This window comes from Sphaerodactylus townsendi, linkage group LG02 (assembly GCF_021028975.2).
Source record: "Sphaerodactylus townsendi isolate TG3544 linkage group LG02, MPM_Stown_v2.3, whole genome shotgun sequence".
Lineage (NCBI taxonomy): Eukaryota > Metazoa > Chordata > Lepidosauria > Squamata > Sphaerodactylidae > Sphaerodactylus > Sphaerodactylus townsendi.
In genome coordinates this window covers 115,873,621-115,892,762 of record NC_059426.1, presented here as the reverse complement: position 1 = coordinate 115,892,762, position 19,142 = coordinate 115,873,621, and the positions used below count along the sequence as shown (strand labels likewise).

At 46.2% G+C, this 19,142-nt stretch overlaps 2 protein-coding genes across 4 annotated transcripts in view; one reads left to right on the top strand and one right to left on the bottom strand.

The window, feature by feature from the left end:
• The window catches only part of F2 (coagulation factor II, thrombin), a 47,960-nt gene extending 35,517 nt beyond the window's left edge, over positions 1-12,443 (bottom strand). The window contains exon 1 of the mRNA XM_048487023.1: positions 12,404-12,443. Within this exon, the coding sequence (XP_048342980.1) occupies positions 12,404-12,428 (25 nt within the window). The 5' untranslated portion in view covers positions 12,429-12,443. The remainder of the gene's footprint in view (positions 1-12,403) is intronic.
• A 152-nt stretch (positions 12,444-12,595) lies between these two features.
• ARHGAP1 (Rho GTPase activating protein 1) overlaps positions 12,596-19,142 on the top strand; it is a 37,517-nt gene continuing 30,970 nt past the window's right edge. The window contains exons 1-2 of one of the 3 annotated variants that reach the window (XM_048483791.1): positions 12,596-12,935; positions 18,309-18,475. In XM_048483791.1, the coding sequence (XP_048339748.1) occupies positions 18,346-18,475 (130 nt within the window). In that variant the 5' untranslated portion in view covers positions 12,596-12,935; positions 18,309-18,345. Of the gene's footprint in view, positions 12,936-13,023; positions 13,246-18,308; positions 18,476-19,142 lie in introns of those variants that run through there. The other 2 variants (XM_048483793.1, XM_048483792.1) reach the window with 2 other exon arrangements.

Here is a 19,142-nt window from a genome sequence, read left to right as displayed (position 1 = left end):
TTTCCCTCTACCCCTCATCGGGGGCGCAATTTTGGGGGGAGCACCAGGGGACAATTTCAGTACTTGCCCCAAGTGCCATTTTCGATAGGTATGCCACTGGAGGCATGTGGAAAAAAATAGTACAAAACAATTCCCAAGCATCTGAGATCAATGCCATATATAATATGGGGTAAGCACTGTGTGCGAAAAAGGCCTGAGTCAATTTTTTACAACAACCGGAGAGTCCGCCTTATTTCAAAGAATTTAGAAATCTATAACAAACTGAAATCTTAACTGCCAAATGTCATATGAGCTATACTATTAAGAACATCTTAAAATCTGTATATAAGCCTGCCTCTTCTCAGCAAATTTCCCTTCCTTGCCCTATTTCCTTTTGGAGTCTAAAAAAAATTCTAAAATTCTAAAAATCTTTGGTTGTATGCCTGTAGCATGATAATCTTTGGTGAAACACAGAAGAGAAAGGGGGAGGGGAAATTACCTATCCTTAAGCTTGTTTAGTTATACATTTTCTTTAGGGAGATATGGGGTGGGACAATTGAATATTGCCCCCTCCCCAAAGATCATATATAGTAAAGCTGACCAGTGAGAAGAGCAGAAGAAGTAAAATCAGATGAAATCAGTTGAATTAGGGAACATTCCTGCCTCTGGATATAGGGGAGATGAGAGATACCCCAGCATGATGGATATACATTTCCTCAACTGCATTAATCCGTTGCCTGTAATTCTGAGAGATCTCCAGGCCTCACCTGGAAGCTGGCATCCCTAACCAAACTCGATCACTAAAATAAAATGCAAACCTATCGAAAATGATTAGGAAGATCCTCCTTGATTCAGTTTGAGCTAGTTTGCAAGGATTAGGATTTGCGTGCAACTCTGTTTGCATGGATTAGGCTTCAGGTTAGCTGCCATCATCCAGATAATTACCAACTCTAAGCAGCTATTTAGTAGTTTCACTGCCATTCCTAGATGAAAAAGAATTGCATATCCTCAGTACCTTAGTTACACTTCATTTAAAACCTCTAAGCCTCCCAAAAGGTTCACACTGATGTTGAGCAGCATGGGAGACAAAAACATACTCGTAATACTCCTTTGTTTGAGGACCAGGAGAAGAGAAGTGGCCCGGCACCACCTTCTGGAAACTACCTGCTAGACAACAGTAAAATCAGCAGATCACACCACCACCTGCTCACAACAGACAAACCAGAAAGACAGAGTCATGGCATCAAATACTACTAAGAGGTTTAGGCGAAAATCAGGGTGATGAGGCAGTTCCCTTGTCAAATCCAGGCTAGAAATTGAATTTAAATGGGTCTGGATAATCTATTGAAAGCTACTGATGTTAAGCTACAAATGTTCAAGTACTTTACCCAGTGAACAAAGGGAAGATTTTGAATCAGCCTATTACTAGAACAGCCTATTATTCTCCTTATGAGTGCTCTAAAGACTCCCGTCTGAGGCATTTGTCACCTCCTGGGACCCCAGCCACTGTCCCACACCCCAGTTAGTGTTGTGCCCCTAGACGGTTCAGTAACAAGACTCAGGGTTCAGATGATTTCTTTATTATGAAACAGCATCAGGAATAAGCATTTTGCCAGAACTAAAGCATAAGCATCAAAGCACCTTCTATTATACCCCACGTCATGCTCCCACATCACACAACACTACTCTGACTACCAGTTCCCAAGGGGGGGATGGCTGGGGGTGTTCCTGTGGGCGGAGCAGGAACTGGCAGTGCAGAGTTGCCCAACAGCAGACTAGGACTGGGCCCCAGCCCCGAGAGGTTGGGCTCACAGTGCTTCAAACTGCCAGGCGACCTCTCTGAAACCTAGCTGCATTTTGGCCATTTCACTTCCCTGGGTCTCATTTTCAGCCTCCAAACGGCAGAGGTCCTGATCCATAACAGCTAACCAGTGGGACTCTCTGAACTCTGCGAGTTCAGCTTCATTCCAAGATGTGCCCTTCCAACAGTGCCTCGATGGAGCAGGCAGCCATGAGGCCCGTGCTAGGTTGGAGGTGATGCAAAAATGCTGAGTCATGGAAGACAGTTCAGATCCACATCTCCAGGTCTTGTGAGGGGTAGAGACCACTGTTGCGCCCATTCCCATATCTGGTTTGGAAGGCTTTCCTCCTTCCTCATTCCAGGACCGCTTGTCCCCCTCTTCGGTTGGTAGTGGAGTTGTGCCCCCATCTGTGTTGGGATTGCTGGCCATGCTATCACTCAGATCACATACTCCAGCAGGATGGGCACTGATCAGTTCTGGCAAACTGTTGTGATTTCTTTATTATGAAACAGGATCAGGAATACACATTTAGACTTCTATTGCCAGAACTAAAGCATAAGTAACAAAGTGTCCTCCATTATACTCCCCATCATGACCGCACATCACACAACACCACCCCTGATAACAAGTTCCCAAGGGGGAAGGCACCCCACCAGTCCCAAGGTCCAGAGACAATGCAGCCTCCCCTGGGGTCCAAACAACCTACATTCCACACTGCTGCAGGAACTACAACAGCAAGCGTCTAATGAGCTGGCAAGTGGAAGTGCAACCACAGTGATTAAGAGGAAGGGAGGAAGAGGAGAGAAAGAGGATCCCACATCTTGGCTGGGAGACATGGCAGGCAGGATCAAACCAGAAATGGGCTGACCATGACAGTTAGTATGTCTAAGAAAGAATAAAGGTGGAGCTAGCAAGAAACAAAAAATATTTTAGACCATAATTCCCTCAATCGAGTAATAATTTCAAAATTATAGGGAAAAGCAAATATAGCAATTATATGAAATTCTTTATCAAAATATTTTCAGTTCTATCTTTCTTTTATTTCCTACTATGAAAGTCATAATGGAAATAGAAAGGTTTTGCATTAATTGCATGTGAATGAAGCCATCAGATGTTTGATTCTCTCACCTGAAATACTCCAGTCCAACAAGAGATGCATTATATCCAGCAGCTGAACAAGGCAGCACGCAAATCTTCATTTTGAGCTTTTGTTCTCCCTTAAATGTTCACTTCCTTAAAAGATTCTGTAAAACCTAAGAACCAGGTATATTCATCTTTCTTAGCTATAATTGCGGCCTAAACAGCTTAATTTACAATATGGTTTGACTCCCCCCCCCCCCCAACCCAAATGTTATATTTTTTCCCCAATTCAATTTATTACAGTCAAAGACCAGCAAACTACAGTCAGGGACCAACAAATTCTATACACATTCTCGCAACCTTGTAGTTCCCAGCGTAATTATAATATATGATATACACTAAAATCAACACTGAGGCCTAATTTGTTTCACTTATCCAATACATAACTTAGCATTAAAATAAATCCAATCCATAACTCAGCATCCAAACCAGTGCAAGTGGAGCATTAAAACGAATCACTCAAGTTAAAATTATTCATATGTGCGTGGGCTTGCCTACTTATTGGCCCGTCTGCACTCCCATTTCATCAATCCTAAATTAAAATAGTAATAATATTGATAATAATTGATAATAATTGTGAGCCATACATTCATATATATGTATCTCTAATATAATATTAGTAGCCTGCTCATTAATCTGTGTTTCTTTATAACAAATGTACAAAATTTGGCAACCAGTCTGGACCAGTTTGGATTTTTGTCTTCCAGGAGCTTCCTTATGCATACATTTTCCGGATAGCCCCTGAAGTTATTTAATATTGGGTCTAGTATCTTGGCTCTTATTTCTCTGAAGTCAGGGCAACGAAGGAGGATGTGGCCTGTAGTGTCCATTTTTTCTAGTTTGCAGGAACAGATCCTCCTTTCTTTAGGTATCTTCTTATATCTCCCTTCTAGGATTGCAGACGGAAGCGAGGCACATCTCACCAGGATAAACGCCCTTCTGAGTGTATGTATTTTAATGTTAGATACATATGCGGCTGGTGACAGTATGTATCTGCGAGATGCTTCAAGCGTAAAATCCGGATACTTAAGCAAATCTTGTTGTCTGGAAATATCTTGTACCCTTTGCTTGAGAGTGCTTTTTGCTGTAAATTTGGGTTGAGATTTTAAATCAAGAAGTGATAAACCCATCCTTGTTGCCTTCTCATTGACTTCCCGGAGCCACTGGCGTTCCTGCCTAGGGACATGGGGTACCCCTTGTCCCCGGGCGCATCGATTGAGGTCACGTGGGGGGCGCCAAAACATCCTCCTATACAGGGAGGGATTGAGCAAGCCCTAGAAAGCAGGCACTGAAGCAGCTCCCAGTGCCTGTCGTAGCCCCGCCCACTCTGTACGGTGGCCTGGAGTGTCCAGGGGGCGGGGGAGAAGTCCCACTGGGCTCCCAGGAGCAGGACTGGGGAGCTCCGCCTCCCCTCCCTCTAACCCAGCATGCCTTATTTGCCTTAAATTAAGTGTGGCATTTCTCAGAAGCCTTCTCCCCGGCAGCAGGCACAGGAAAAGGCAAGCTGAGCAGGGAGCCCAGAAGCAGCAGCAGATGATGCTGACGTTTGCTTGGTAAACCTTCAGATGGGGGGTGACATGTGAGAGATTTACATGCTTAAAAGTTAATTCCCACTTGCACTGCCTTGGAGCTCTTTCTCAGGCTAGCAGCCTACCTCACAGGGTTGGTGTGAGGACACGATTAGGAAAGTGGTGGGGAGAGAGCCATGCCTGTTTTGCTGGGGGTAGGAGGTGATTTGTCAGAGAGGATGCTGATGTTTGCTTGGTAAACCTTCAGATGGGGGGTGACTTGTGAGAGATTTACATGCTTAAAAGTTAATTCCCCTTGCACTGGTTTGGAGCTGTTTCTCAGGCTAGCAGCCTACCTCACAGGGTTGGTGTGAGGACACAATTAGGAAAGTGGTGGGGAGAGAGCCACGCCTGTTTTGCTGGGGGTAGGAGGTGATTTGTCAGAGAGGATGCTGATGTTTGCTTGGTAAACCTTCAGATGGGGGATGACTTGTGAGAGATTTACATGCTTAAAAGTTAATTCCCCTTGCACTGGCTTGGAGCTGTTTCTCAGGCTAGCAGCCTACCTCACAGGGTTGGTGTGAGGACACAATTAGGAAAGTGGTGGGGAGCCATGCCTGTTTTGCTGGGGGTAGGAGGTGATTTGTCAGAGAGGATGCTGATGTTTGCTTGGTAAACCTTCAGATGGGGGGTGACTTTTGAGAGATTTACATGCTTAAAAGTTAATTCCCCTTGCACTGGCTTGGAGCTGTTTCTCAGGCTAGCAGCCTACCTCACAGGGGTTGGTGTGGAGGATGGCACAATTAGGGAAAGTGGTGGGGAGAGAGCCAATGCCTGTTTCCTTTTGCTGGGGGGTAGGGAGGTGATTTGTCAGAGAGGATGCTGATGTTTCGCTTCTGGTAAACTCCTTCTAGGATGGGGGGGGTGACTCTGTGAGAGATTTACATGCTTAAAAGTTAATTCCCCATGCACTGGCTTGGAGCTGTTTCTCAGGCTAGCAGCCTACCTCCCACAGGAGTTGGTGTGAGGACACCTGATTAGGGAAAGTGGTGGGGAGAGAGCCATGCCTGTTTTGCTGGGGGAGTAGGAGGTGTGATTTGTCAGAGAGGATGCTGATGTTCTGCTTGAAGTAGAAGCCTTCGGAAGGGGGGGGGGGTGACTTGTGAGAGATTTACATGCTTAAAAGTTAATTCCCCTTGCACTGGTTTGGAGCTGTTTCTCAGGCTAGCAAGCCTACCTCCACCAGGGTTGAATTGTGAGGACACTGTGAATTAGGAAAGTGGTGGGGGGAGAGAGCCATGCCTGTTTTGCTGGGAGGTAGGAGGTGATTTTGTCAGGAGAGGATGCTGATGTTTGCTTGGTAAAACCTTCAGATGGGGGGGTGACTTGTGAGAGATTTCCAGACATGCTTAAAAGTTAATTCCCCTTGCACTGGTTTGGAGCTGTTTCTCAGGCTAGCAGCCTACCTCACAGAGGGTTGGTGTGAGGGACACAATTAGGAAAGTGGTGGTGGAGAGAGCCACGCCTGTTTTGCTGGGGGTAGGAGGGTGTTGATTTGTCAGGAGAGGATGCCTGATGTTTGCTTGGTAAACCTTCAGATGGGGGGATGACTTGGTGAGAGATTTACATTGCTTAAAAGTTAATTCCCCCTTGCACTGGCTTGGGAGGCTGTTTCTCAGGAGAAGCTAGCAGCCTACCTCACAGGAGTTGGTGTGTGAGGACACAATTAGGGAGAAAGTGGTGGCGAGCCATGCCTGTTTTGCTGGGCGTAGGCGGTGATTTGTCAGGAGAGGGATGCTGATGTTTGCTTGGTAAAACCTTCAAGATGGGGGGTGACTTTTGAGAGATTTTACATGCTTAAAAAAGTTAATTCCCTTTGCACTGGCTTGGAGCTGTTTCTCAGGCTAGCAGCCTACCTCACAGGAGTTGGTGTGGAGGACACAATTAGGAAAGTGGTGGGGAGAGAGCCATGCCTGTTTTGCTGGGGTAGGAGGTGATTTGTCAGGAGAGAGGATGCTGATGTTTGCCTTGAGTAAACAACTTCTCAGATGGGGGGTGACTTTGTGAGAGATTTACATGCTTAAAAGTTAATTCCCCATGCACTGGCTTGGAGCTGTTTCTCAGGCTAGCAGCTACTACTCCTCACCAGGAGTTGGTGTGGGAGGACACAATTAGAGGAGAAAGTGGTGGGGGAGAGAGCCATGCCTGCTTTTGCTGGGGTAGGAGGTGATTTGTCCAGAGAGGGATGCTGATGTTTGCTTGGTAAACAACTTCAGATAGGGGTGACTTGTGAGAGATTTTACATGTGCTTAAAAGTTAATTCCCCCTTGCACTCCTCGGTTTGGAGCTGTTTCTCAGGCTAGCAGCTTCTACCCTCACAGAGGCTGGTGCGTGAGGACACAATTAGGAAAGTGGTGGGGAGAGAGCCATGCCTGTTTTGCTGGGGGTAGGAGGTGATTTGTGAGAGATGATGCTGATGTTTGCTTGGTAAACCTTCAGATAGGGGGGTGACTTGTGAGAGATTTAAATGCTTAAAAGTTAATTCCACTTGCACTGGTTTGGAGCTGTTTCTCAGGCTAGCAGCCTACCTCATAGGGTTGGTGTGAGGACACAATTAGGAAAGAGAGTTGGTGGGGAGAAAGCCATGTATGTTTTGCTGGTGGTGGGAGGTGTTTTGTGAGCTGGTGAAAAAAATCACTGTGGGCGAGGGTGATCATCCATACCTGGGGTGGGGGGGGCACCAAACTCAGATTTTGTCCCCGGGCTCCAGTTTTCCTAGATTTGCCCCTGCCCGGAGCCATCTGGGTTGAAAGGAGTCACTGACAATAAGTGGCCGTAATCCTTTTTGATTACTATGTGCCTTCAACCCTAAGTAGGCTGTTTGCAGGAAGATTCTATCTTCTATCCTCATTAAACCGGCTTCTAGCCTTAAAAAGGCATTGGCCACTTCCGGAGGTACTTGCAGGATAGCTCTTAAGAATTTCGTTTGAGTTCTCTCCAAGATCTTTATATTTGTCATGTACTGATTTGAGTATACTCCATATATAAGTTGTGGAATGATTTTAGCCTGATACAGTTTTAGCTCTGCAGGAACATAGAAAGCCCTCTTTGAACAGAAGAATTTTCGTACAGCGTGCATGGTTCTTTCAGCCCCTTCTGTTACTAATTTTAAATGCTCACTGTTGGATCCGGAAGATTGTACTACCACTCCCAAATATTTACCTGTTCGATTTTGTTGCCTTTTTTGTTTCAAATTCTCTTTTTAGTTTTACTGCCAAATTTCATAATTTTTGTTTTGGAAAAATTTATGACCAGTTCTTCCTTTTCACAGTACTCTGTGAAGTTCAGGAGAGCTCTTCTAAGTCCCACTGATGTTCTGGACAGGAGCACAATATCATCTGCATATAAAAGTATCGCCAGATGCTGTGAGGCCAACTTGGGTGGGTGGCTGTCAATATTTTTCAGTTGTTTTGTGATCCCATTTATTAAAAAGTTGAATAGAGTGGGGGCTAACAAGCATCCCAGCCTGACACCCTTGTGTATGTTTATTGGGTCAGTGAGATGCCCTTTAGGACTACATCGAATTCTCATTTTTGCTTGGTTATGCAGGGCGCGTATTAAAAAGTAAAGCCTCCTGTCTATACTAGATGCCTCTAATTTCTGCCAAAGCTTATGTCTGGAGATGGAGTCAAAAGCGGACTTCAGATCAATGAATGCAGCAAATAGAGATGTTGGACCACTTACAGCATATTTTTCGATCAAATGTTGTATAATTAGGGAATGCTCAGTAGTGGAGCGTCCCTCTCTGAAGCCAGCTTGCGCTATATCTATTAGATCTTCTCTTTCCAGCCAGTCGTTTATTTTCTCCAGCAGATGTCTTGAGTATAACTTACTTAATACGCTAAGGAGACTAATGTTATAATACAGATCTTGTTCCACTTGAATTTTCTTAACAAAGAAAGGAGCAAACATTATTGATCTTTAATGTGCCACTGAACTTCTGTTTTATTTTGCCCCTGAAGACTAACACAAATAATCTTCAGGAATTAATTTAGTAACAGAAACTCTTCAGGAGCAGTCTCCTTCTTGGAGCCCGATAGGTACAGAGAGGCTTAGAGTTTAGTGGACCAGCAACCATCAGATTATTTTATTTAAGATTAACAGATTATCTTTTATCAGATCAACTGCATGAGTAGGGTGTTTTGTTTCTGCTGTCGGTCAAGTCACAATTGACTTATGGCAATCCCTGGTGGGGTTTTCAAGGCAAGAGACGTTCAGAGATGGCTTGCCATTGCCTGCCTCTGTATCACAACCTCAGACTTCCTTGGTGGCCTTTCATCCAAATACTAACCAGAGCTGATCCTGCTAAGCTTCTGAGATCAATGAGATCAGGCTAGCCTGGGCTATCCAGGTCAGGCCATAAAGCGCTTAATAGCTTTCTTTAAAAAGGTAGCTCAACTATTAGTGTCTGTAGCCAGCACGCTTGGATTTACCTCTACCCAGCCATCGACATGCTTTTCACCATCTGATATTTTTAATAATTCTGTAGTATCTTTAGGCTGGCCAAAAGGCCGTAATAAATATCTATCTATCTGTAGTATCTTGTACTGTTTTACTTGTATTTATTAATTTATGTTATGGTTACCGGTTTTATTCGTAAGTTTTAACGTATTGTGTACAATGCCCAGAGCCCTTCGGGGGTGGGCGGTATAAGAAATTTAAATAATAAACAAATAAATATGGATTTTTTTCCTTTCTGAAAGTTAGGTCATCTGTTCCAAGAATGCATCATCCATCTCTTCAGACTGGCATGGGGGGTCTATAATAGGTGCCCGCAATGAGATCAGTGCTGTTTCTCTCCCCCTTAATTTTTACGCAAATGCTCTCAACCTGGCTTGCAGGATTTAAGTCATGGACCTGCTTGCAGCTGTAATAATCTTTTATGTATAATGCTGCTCCTCTTCCTTTCCTATTTGATCTGTTGCTCTGAAATAGGTTATACCCTTCAACTCTTATGTTCTAGTCATGAGACTCATCCCACCAGGTTTCAGTGATACCTATTATATCGTATTTGTTTTGCTGTGTTAAGAGTTTGAGTTCATGTTTATTTCCCATGCTCTGTGCATATGTCCCATGTCGGTCTCTGCGCTCGGCAGAGGCCAATTTACTGGAGGTCCCCACCCCCTCTATGATGCAGCTGGCCTCCACTAGGGCCAGGGCTTTTACGGTGGAATGCCTGGAGGAATGCTCTTCCTCCAGCTGTCCGGGCCCTGCGGGACCTAAATGAATTCCGCAGGGCCTGTAAGACCGAGTTATTCCGCCGGGCTTTTGGGGAGGCCGGCTGCTGATAGGTGCCCATTAACAACTGAGATCCGCTGTTCCCCTCTCAGAGTTAGAGGAGTTAATGGTTAATAGTTGAACGCCATCTGTTTTAAATATTTATGAATTTGGAGCGCTGCATTTTAACTGGTATAAATTTTTAGCATTTTATCCTGTTTATCCACTTGCCATATTTATGTTGTAAACCGCCCTGAGCCCTTTGGGGGAGGGCGGTATAAAAGTGGAATAAATAAATAAAATAAATAAAATGTGTCAAATTCACGGCCCTCGGGCCAAATCAGGCCCTCTGTATAATTCTATCTGGCCCTCGTTAACACACACTTAACACCCCATTGTCTGGCCCGCAGGCCTGGAGCCGTGGGGGAGGGGTGGTGTTGGACCTGGGGAAGAGCAGTGGGTGGGGGAAGGCTGCAGCCAAGGGAGCCTCTTGTACCCATCCAAACCAACAGCAGGAGCCTGAAGCTTGCAGCCTGCAGTGAGGGATGAAGGAGGAGGCATCTGGTAAGCACCAAGCAGGCAGGCCAGGCGTGGGGGGGGGGGGGGGGTGGGCAGGCAGGCTTCCCCTCTTCGGGGCTGCTCTGGCTCCATTTTGGGCCTGGCTGCCCCTCCCCAGGGTCCCAGCTGCTGCCCTTTGGGGCTTCTCTGGCAGCAAACCTGCTCTGGGGACTGCAGAGAGTATCGGGCTACAGGGTGACACTCAGTGTATTTATTAGGAGAGGGTTCCTTGGCATTTGAAGAGCAGCTCCAACTGAGCCCTTCTGGGGTTGCAAACTTGGGGCCTCCAGTTTCCCTTTCTGGGTTCTGCAGCTTTTTGTGTTTTAACCCCGCATTTGTGGCAAAAGGCCAGGCTGGCTGGAGAGATCCCCCTCTCTCCCAAGGGGAACCGTGATTTGCATGCAAACTTTGCAATCCTTGTAGTAAGTAATGCCTCACTCCTCCCCAAAGGTTGCATGCACCCAAAAGGAGAAGGGAAAATAATCTCCTCTCTCCTTGCAAGAGAGCTGACCCATTGCAAACACTCGCCCCCAGCCCTGTAATCCATGCAAAAAAGGGGGCCATGAGTTACAGAACTCCAAGCCAAAAGAAGGGCAAGCCCTCCTCGTTCACTCCACCCAAACTTGCAAACTCCCCGCCTCCAAGTCCAGTGGCATCTCCTTGCGGGCAGAAGTTGGTGTGGGTTTTTTGCCTGGTGCTTTGAATGAGTTTTTTGCAAGAGTCGCCCCATCTCTCGGTCACGCTTTGGGTAAGGTGGCGGAGTAGAAGGGGCGGATGGGAGGTCCAGATTCAGCTTTGCGCCAGGGGAGTCCTGCTCTGACTTCTATGCATACCTGCAGGGTAGGCTGCCATGTGGGATGAACAGAAGCTGCTGCTCTTCGTAGGGCAGAGGGGGTTTGCATGCCTAGTGCTGCTGGCAGCACCAGTCAGGCTGCTGCTGCCGTCCCCTCTCCGCCCAACGGAGCAGGCGGCTGCCTTCTCTGTGGGGCAGAGAGGGTTTGAATGCCCAGTGCAACCGGCTCACGCAGCACAAGAGCCGGCAGCACTGAAGGCTGCCGCTGCCGCCCCCTCTCTGCCCAATGAAGCAAGCAGCTGCCTTCTCCATGGGGAAGAGAGGGTTTGCATGCCCGGTGTTCCCGGCTCGCGCAGCGTAAGAGCAGCAGCGGCAGGCAGGCAAGTCCCCTCTCTGCCCAATGGAGCAGGAAGCTGCCTTTTCCGTGGGGCAGAGAGGGTTTGCAAGCATGGTGTCGCCAGCTTGCGCGGCATGAGAGCGGCAGCACCAGGCAGGCCGCCGCCACCGTCCCCTCTGCTCAACAGAACAGGCGGCTGCCTTCCCCATGTGGCAGAGGGGGTTTGCATACCTGGTGCTGCCGTCCCCTCTGCCCAACGGAGCAGGTGGAACAGCTGCCCTCTCTGTGGGGCAGAGGGTTTGCATGCCTGACACTGCCGCCCCCTCTGCCCAATGGAGCAGGCAGCTGCCTTCTCTGTTGGGCAAAGGGGGTTTGCATGGCCGGTGTTCCCGGCTTGCGCTGCGCAAGAGCAGCAGCACCAGGCAGGCAAGTCCCCTCTCTGTCCAATGGGGCAGAGAGGGTTTGCAAGCATGGTGTTGCCAGCTTGTGCGACGCAAGAGCGGCAGCACCAGGCAGGCTGCCGCCGCCATTCCCTCTGCCCAACAGAGCAGGCAGCTGCCTTCTCCATGGGGCAGAGGGGGTTTGCATGCCTGGCAATAAATGGTTATCCTGTTCAGCCCCCAATCTAAAGTGTACTTTGAGTTTTGGCCCCCTGTGCGATTGAATTTGACACCCCTGCCATAAATGATCAATCTGAACATAGCCAAAGTTTGGTAAGTGAAATGCATGGTAAACCTGACCTTCAAACCACCTTCTAAGTGGCAACTGGCTCACTTAGGGAAGCACCCAAGAAAGCAATAAGATAAAATCAGGTTTCAAGATCCCTATACATTGAATCACCACAGAGAACAGAGAACTTTGGTTCCTGCTGCTTTCCTCCATTCTTCCCTACCGAGTCATGAAGTCTTATGGAGCCCAACATTAGCAGTTAAAGCGTTAGGCGACGATCTGTGAACTCCAGCTTCTGTTGGACAAGGATCTGGAAGACCACATTTTGTTAGGTACTCACTGGGCAGCCATGGTCCAGCACACATTTTCAACCTAATCTACCTTACAACGTTGTTGTGATGATAAAATGAAGGAAAGACACAGCATCGGATTGCCCTCGGAAGCACAGAGCCAACCACAAAGAGAGCTGCGGAAAGCGGGCGGGGGGAGGGGGCGGGGATGAGAAGGGCCATCAGAAACACGAGAAGGGCCACTTCCTCAGCTCCGAGGGTGCGGGTGTGTGGAGGTGTCGGCCATATGATCCGAGCTCCATCCAGGCGATCAGTCGGTCCTGACGACGCGGAACGGCTCACGCAGCGCGTCTCGGATTCAGCCGGATTGTTTTTCCCTTTCCACATTCGTCGTCGAATGGAGGCGGGAAGGTGTTTCTATAGAGACTAGCTGGCTTTCCGGGTCAGAGGCGGATGTTTCCGAGGAGCGTTGACAGGCGGGAGCGACTGCTGACGAGCGGAGGAACGCATCGTGTTGGTGGCGCCTTATCAGCCTCGGGATATCGTACTGATTGCACTAGACAGGCGAGCGCCCCTTTCCAGGTAACCTGCTTTCGGGTCCACAGCGGCGCCTGGAGGGAGGTTCGAGGACAGGAGGAGAGAAGAGAAGGGCGCATGCGTCGGGGCAAGGCTCTGCGGGGTCTTTGTCGGGTTGGTCCCGCCTGGAGCATTTGGTCCAGAGTTAGGGTTGCTGCCTGGACGGCCGGGCCCGAAAGCACAGTTGGGTTCAGGTTCTGCTTTTGTCCTGGCGCATCAGTAGATGTCGTTTCACTCGGGGAGGTTGCCAGGTGCACACCCTGACACCGGGGCGGGGCCGTACTCAAGCAGCAGTCGTGTGCGCTCTTGGAAAGAGGTACAATATGTGGCTTATAAACAGTACAGAAAAGAATGTGTGCACGTTAAGGTTTGTTCAGTTGAGGTGTGGGGTGAAAGAGTACCTAGTAGACAGCCCCCCCCCCCCCCCGTTCCCCCTCTTTTGCAGTTCCTGAGGTTACAAAACCCTTGTCAAAGCATGGATTTGGCATTTTGGCAACCCTAAGTATGTATTGCCGTCTAAATGTCCCCGTCATATTGATGCTTTAAGGCAGCTCTCTTTATCAGCAGCCTTTCTCGATTAATGCTTCTGTGATAAATGTCGTACTGCAAATTTTTGAAGCTGCTATATAAAGGCTTTTTTTTTGCTGTGCCATGAGATCATCAATGTAGTTTTCATGTCCCTAGTGGATTTTTGGTATAAATCCCTGAAGGAGGAAGCAGAACAGGATAAAGCCCCAGCGTGAAAACTACTCCCTGTTATATACCAAATATGACGAAACTTGTTCAAAAGAAATAAATTCCTGTCTACTGTTTGCATCAAATGAAATTAGAATGACCCATTTTAAGGGAGCATCCTATTTAGCTTCTGAGGAACCTGCTGAAATAGAAAATAGGATAGAAATGTGTTTGATGACCATTTCTGTACTGAGATATGTGTAAGAGAATTTGGTAGCATGTGTATCATGCTCGGAAAACTGCATCAGTGTAACCTGAATCGCTTTGATTTAAATTATGTCACTGGCAATCTTCTTTGTACAATTATTTTTGTGTCCATGGGTATTAAGGGGAACAAACAGGAGACAAGAAACATCACTGGAGCAGTAGATATGATTTTAACAAATGTGGAGTGACATTTTATTTCCAGTGTTTGAATATTCTGTGGCACCTCTTGAGTTTACAGTGTAGGCTGAGTCAGCAGGAGCAGACCCAGAGGAGCCAGGTTAATATGTAGCAGGAAGCAAGGTGTGGTATTTTCTAGGTCCATCACCTGATTTGGTCTTTAGAGTTCAGGAAGTTCTACTGTATGATGTTTGGCTTAAACTGGTAGTTCAGGTTGGGATAAGAGAATGTGAAGGAGGGGCTTGGGCTCAGTTGTTCTGTTTTCCTCTTTTGCTCATTGTGTGTGGCTGTGATGTCCGACAACATCTAGTATTATATGGAGAAAGAATTTGATTATCAACACAGCAAATAGCTGTAGTAGGTGCTTCTGTATTAAGTCAGCAGGAATATTAATGATACAGAACCATGAAACTATACAGTTCCAGGGGGTCTTAATAGGACATCTAGTCCAACCCCCTGCACTGTGAGGAAATCCAATCTAGAGCTTACCCAAAAGAAGTTGTAACCTTTCTGATTTGACTAACTTCCACCCCATTAAAACTTGAGCTTAATGATCATCTTTCCCCTGCCCGTCCTTTTTGTTCCTGGTGCCATCTTTTAAAGGAATTTTGTCATTTGCATTATGATACTAAAGTTATGAAATGCCTCCTTTAGGAAACAAATCCATCTTAATAGTTTTTTTAACAAATTCATTAAAAAACTTAACTGTTCAGAAGATATTTGAGAGCTCCTGTTTTGGTACTTTTATTATTTGTTTCCCCACTGCTACATTCCTGCTAGGTGATCTTGGGCTAGTCATGGTTCGTTCAGAACTCTCTCAGTGTCACCTATCTCACAACTGGTGCAACTGGCCACAAACCTGGGTGGGAGCCAAGTCATGCTGGCTATGCCCTTGTGAATGCCCTGGTCCACCCCACCCCTATGCCAGCGCTTGTTCTGTATGCCTGTACAGCTCCACCATGACTAGGACTTCCGGCTTTTGCAATGGTAGGGTTGAGGGACATGCACCCCCTCCACTGGCACATTTGCCCCTTGTGCTGGCAGAGGGGGCAAACACATTGGTGCAGGGCTGTGTCACCTCCTAAGGGGAGTCCAGCAGTCCCCTCTGGATTGGGCTGCTGGAGAACTAATACGTGAGAAAGGTGGAAAGTGGGGTACCTAATGCTATCTTAGCACACTTCCTTCATACAAAGAGAGAAGCATGTTTCAAAGGAGTTTGTAAAGTGTTCCTAGTTCTAATTAAAAATCTGGAAAAGTCCTCAAACTTTTCAGTGTGATACATTTTTGGTGTGTATGGCTGTTTCTGAAAAACAAAAAACACACACTTTTTCTCCTTCCAGAAGGGAAAAAAATTCATAGTAGCGTTTTTGGGGTATTTCTCAAAGTTCACAGATTTTTCCATCAGAAAAGAAGCATCTGGGGGCCAGATTTTTTTGTTTGAATTTTTCCCCCCCCCCCCCCCCCCCAAATTCTTCACATAGGTCATTGACATAATTGAATAGTTGGCCCTTTCCATGCTCATCTGTAAGTATGGGTAAACAAGATCCTTTCACTTTATGGGAAGCTGAAGTGATTTATTTTCTTGCTAGGAAGTCTTGTGGGCTTGAAGCCCATATCTTTCTCTTTATGGGCTCTGTTGGTACAGATCTGGATAAGTAGTAGTCCCCAAGGACTGTTATGATCTTTTTGCTGCCAAGGAGTTGAGAATTGAGAACCATTAAGTGGAAGTATGTTTATGTATACGCATATATTAGGAAATTGTGAAAACAGGCTATTGTATACGGACTTAGGAATGAGTCACTGTGAATGCTGATTAGGTTTTCCATAGAAACCCAGTAAGGGAAGGTGGTCGGCTGCAATGTATGATTCCAGCATTAGCTAATAATTCAAAGGAGCAAAATGCCTTCTTTGTTTGTCCCTGATGAAGTCAATCATCTCCTCCAACCTTTGGATAGAAGCAAAGAATTTCCTTTTGCAGATGTGCCAGATCCTTCATACTTTCTGATCTGCCTTGATTACTTCCTGCCCATATAAGTCACATTCGTTCTGCTTACAGGAATGCTATTTCACTTGCTGCGCAATCGTGTTGCAGCCATCTGTGGATTAAAGACAATGACAGACTTTGTGTAAGTTTTGAAGGTGATCTATAGTGGTCTTGAGCAAATCATGAATCCTTGAAAATCTCAGGAGAGTTTGGCAAGAACCCAAAGGTTCAGGGAAATACCCTGATTTGTCTTATTGAAGCATGAACAAGGTTCAGTGCATTTTTCTTGTGTGTTCCTTTTTGGTACTGTTAGTATTAACCTGTAATACTGGCTGTAGCATTGGCTCATCCATGATGTCTTTATGCTACTTAGAAAGCTGTTGTTTTACAATTGTTGTCTGGAAGATTCATCTTTTGTTTATCTGTTTCATTATAGAAATCGTGTTTAGTCTCTTGTGACCTCATATAGTGACCTCATATTTTATTACTTATTTGCAGAAGTAGTATAGTATTAACTCCAGTGATGAATGCATTATGTTTCAGTGAATATTCAGAATTCTGAAACTGTTAATCTTAAAAGAATGGTCACAATCATTTGTGGAGAAGGTCAATGAGTACTGGTATAAATATGAATTGTGTTCAAGTTCCTCCCTTGAACTGCTTTTTATTCCTTCCTCTCATCATACTACTTTCCCTCTTGTAATAATGTAAGACCGTTCCCCAAATACTGCCTACATCCTAGAGCAGTGAGGAGTCTGGAGAATTTGCCACCTCAGAATTCTGCACTAGGTCTCTGGTGACTCTTTAAGAATTTCACCGCTTTTAGCCTAGTCCACTTGTGTGGAAATAAATGCCTGGGAATTGTTCCTGGGTAAAACTTTGCTATGAAAGCTGCTGGGCATTTTGCCCACTGTGCCAGGGAATACAGGAAACAAGAGCAGTTACAATCAATGTGTTGGGTAGGCCCTGCCATTTTGATGTGTATTTGTGTGCTTTATATCACATGTCTTCACTGGGCTTACAGCACTATTGAATAAAAACTATGAAAATCATAACACCAACCAAGAGTATTAAAAACTTCAATCAAACTTCTCATTAAATAAACAAGTCAGATTAGGTAGCTTTAGGAAATTAAAATGAGCCTGAAACATCAACATAAAAATATGCAGTGTGGGTAGGTGGCTTACAGATGGATTCTGAGGGGTCTGAAGAATAAAACTGTTTTTGGTATGGCATGTAAAGATCCAGGTAAATCAAGACAGGTGTGTCCTTTTCATTGGTGAAGATTGGCCCCTTAGCCAGACTTGAATCCTGAACAGATATGTCCAGATAATCATTTTCCTCCAAGAAAGCCTGGAGCTGTATAGTCAATATATGTTACTGCAGAAGTGGTGTAGGAGGTTAAGAGCTCGTGTATCTAATCTGGAAGAACCGGGTTTGATTCCCAGCTCTGCCGCCTGAGCTGTGGAGGCTTATCTGGGGAATTCAGATTAGCCTGTACACTCCCACACACGCCAGCTGGGTGACCTTGGGCAAGTTGCAGCTTCTCGGAGCTCTCTCAGCCCCACCTACCTCACAGGGTGTTTGTTGTGAGGGGGGAAGGGCAAGGAGATTGTAAGCCCCTTTGAGTCTCCTGCAGGAGAGAAAGGGAGGGGTATAAATCCAAACTCTTCTTCTTCGGAATAGACATAGTTGTAAATATGGGATCCAGATTAACGAACTGAAAAATATTTTCAGTTCGTTAATCCTCCTCCTCCTCCTCCTCCTCCTCCTCCTCCTCCTCCTCCTCCTCCAAGAAGCACCAGTAGCAACAACAACAACAAATGGGGATATTTGCAACTTCGTGATAATTATTAAAATATTCCAGGTCTAAGGAGGACTTTTTTTTAAAAAAGGTCTGACTACTGCTTCCTTCACAGTCAATTGAATTACTCCCTCCATCACTGAAGAATTCACTACTTCAGAGATCCACTTATGTTATGCAGTTCCCTTTGGCTAGCTGCTTATATGCCAAGGTGGGCAAGAATTGAATATAGAAATATAGTGTGCACTTCCCCAAACAACTGAATGCTGCTGATGGAAGGTAACAAGGCTACATCTGCACAGGGGAAGAAAGGGGTGGAATACATCTAGCAGTTGCTCTCACATTTATTGTCTGTAGCCTATGGCAAAAGAATTTGCTGAGCAGGACATCTTTAGCTTTTTGAAAGCGTGGCTTTGGGGAAGATCATTGAAAAGAGCTATGTGTTTATTGATCTGTTAATCTTGCCCTACAGTGTTCTTTCTAGGACCTGCTGCTAAAGTTTAAGGAGCATGGACCAGTTTCCAGATCTGCAGGAAGACCCGAGTCTGGAGGACACCAATGAATCTCTTAATCAGCTCAAGTTGGCATCTCTAGATGATAAGAACTGGCCAGCAGATGAAACACCCATTTTCCCCAAAGGTGTGTACTTTCGCTGGTGACAAAGCAGGAAAGAAGAATGTACCTGTTCAGAACAGCATTTATGTCCTACAGTAGTTAACATTTCAACACCTTTTAAGGCAGGGGTAGGGAACCTTTAACACTCAAAGAGCCATTTGGACCCGTTTTCCACGGGAAAAGAAAACACTTGGAGCCGCAAATAATTTTTGACATTTAAAATAAAGATAATACTATATATATAGGGTTTTTTAAACCTTTTACTCCACTCATTCTGAGAAGCGCATGGATGCGCCCGCCCTGCTGCCTGCAGGGCGGGCAAGGATGAAGCTGGCGGCTTGGCCTCGCCAGCCGCCGGGAAAGCGCCCGCCCCGCTCCAATGGGGCGGGCGAGAGGGGAAGCCCATGGCGTGGCCCAGCCGACCGTGGGCAGTTGGTGCGCCCACCCTGCTGTCTGCAGGGCGGGCAAGGATGGGGCCGGTGGCTCGGCTCGTGGAGCCACAGTGCAAGGGCAGAAGAGCCGCATGTGGCTCTCAAGCCGCAGGTTCCCTACCCTTGTTTTAAGGTGATGCATGAAAATCTGTTTCCCCCTTCCCCCAAATCTAATGCTGAGATGTAGGATCTGCATGTTTCTAAACGCAGTTGGTGCCACAGAAATGTGCCAGAGAAGTATCTGTTGTAGTGTACAAAGT